General features: G+C 46.6%; 1 protein-coding gene across 1 annotated transcript in view; it reads left to right on the top strand.

The window, feature by feature from the left end:
- TRPV5 (transient receptor potential cation channel, subfamily V, member 5) overlaps nucleotides 1–1,139 on the top strand; it is a 31,758-nt gene extending 30,619 nt beyond the window's left edge. Inside the window, exon 16 of the mRNA XM_010855038.1 lies at nucleotides 4–1,139. Coding sequence (XP_010853340.1) covers nucleotides 4–218 — 215 coding nt within the window. The 3' untranslated portion in view covers nucleotides 219–1,139. The remainder of the gene's footprint in view (nucleotides 1–3) is intronic.
- The last annotated feature ends 364 nt before the right edge of the window (nucleotides 1,140–1,503 follow it).

The raw sequence follows: 1,503 nt of genomic DNA, 5'->3' as shown, positions 1-1,503 counted from the left end.
AAGGGCATCCCCCTGAGAAACGGCCCTCGGTGACTGAAAGCGGGCTTCTAGCCAGAGCCTCCCTGGCCCTCCCGACCCCTTCCCTGTCCAGGACCACCTCTCGAAGCAGCGGCAGTCACCGAGGCTGGGAGATCATTCGACGCAACACCCTGGGACACGTGAATCTCGGACTGGACCTTGGGGAGGGGGATGGAGAGGATCGGGTTTATCAGTTATGATCAGGACCCTTGTTACTCTCGTCCTGACTCCAGGTGGGCCTGGGTGAAGGCAGAGACACTGCTTGTGAAGCATCGCCCTTCCTGCCTGTTAACCCTGTGAGGGGTGGACAGAAGAATTCTCCCAGGCCATCCATACGTCACCCATCACCTCAGCATTCCCAGGAATGAGTACCTTCTGGCTTCTTGGAAGTCTCACATCTTGGGAAAAGAGGGTATCTGTTCAAGCAGAGTTAGGCTTGGCAACTAAAGATACCAGGTAGGGATGCTAGGCCAAAGGCTGGGTCATCATGTCCTTTTCTGCCCCATGAGGCGCTAGACTGTGAGCTGTGACGTCTCCCAGGGCTTCAGGAAGCACAAGCCGGGCATGGCCCTGAGGTTGTAAGCCTCACCTCTTCCTGTACCTCATAGGACCCTCTCCCCACCTCACAGCCAAACCCACACTAGAAAACTGCAAGAAAAAAGGTTATTTATCCTCCCTTTATTTAAAAAAAAATGTATTATGATATGCAGAACATAAAATGTACCATTTTAAGCATTTTTTAGCTGTGCCGTTCAGTGGTATTAAGTACATTCACATTGTTGGGCAACCATCACCACTATTCATCCGGGGAATTTTTTAAACCGAAAATCGTATACCCATTAAACACGAACTCCCCATCATTCCTTCCCCATGGTCCCTGAAACCAATATCCTACTTTCTGTCTATGATTTTAAGTTTTCTAGTTACCTCGTATAAGTGGAATTATCCAACATTAGTCCCATTGTGCCTGGCTTATTTGATGTAGCATAAGGTTTTCAAGATTCATCCATGCTATAGTGTGAGTCGGAATTTCATTGCTTTGAAAGACAAATATAATAACATCTCATTGTATGTTTAGATCACTTTGTGTTTATCCATCCCTCCACTGATGGACAGTTGGGTTGTTCCACCTTTGGCTCTTGTCATACCGCTGTGAACACTGGTGTACAATTATCTTTCCAAGTTCCTGCTTTCAGTTTCTTTGGATACTGAAAACTTCCAAACTTCCATTGATCATCTAAGGATCAAATGAAGGGAAGTGGAGAGAGGTGGAGAATAAACTGGGATAGAGACCCAAAGGGCTGCACATTCCGGATTTGGAGCAGCAGGACTTGTGTGGGGGTGTGATGGTGGGAGGAATGTGGGTGAGTAGGAAAGAGAAAACAGCCAATTAAAGGATAAGCGAAAGCAGTTTTGTGAAACTTCTAGCAGTTCTCTAGAACTGGAATGGCTAGATCTAATGGCACATATTTATTAAATTTTTTG

This window comes from Bison bison, unplaced genomic scaffold (genome assembly GCF_000754665.1).
Source record: "Bison bison bison isolate TAMUID 2011002044 unplaced genomic scaffold, Bison_UMD1.0 scf7180017864352, whole genome shotgun sequence".
Lineage (NCBI taxonomy): Eukaryota > Metazoa > Chordata > Mammalia > Artiodactyla > Bovidae > Bison > Bison bison.
The sequence above is the reverse complement of the archived record's forward strand: the minus strand, read 5'-3'. Positions and strand labels throughout refer to the sequence as shown.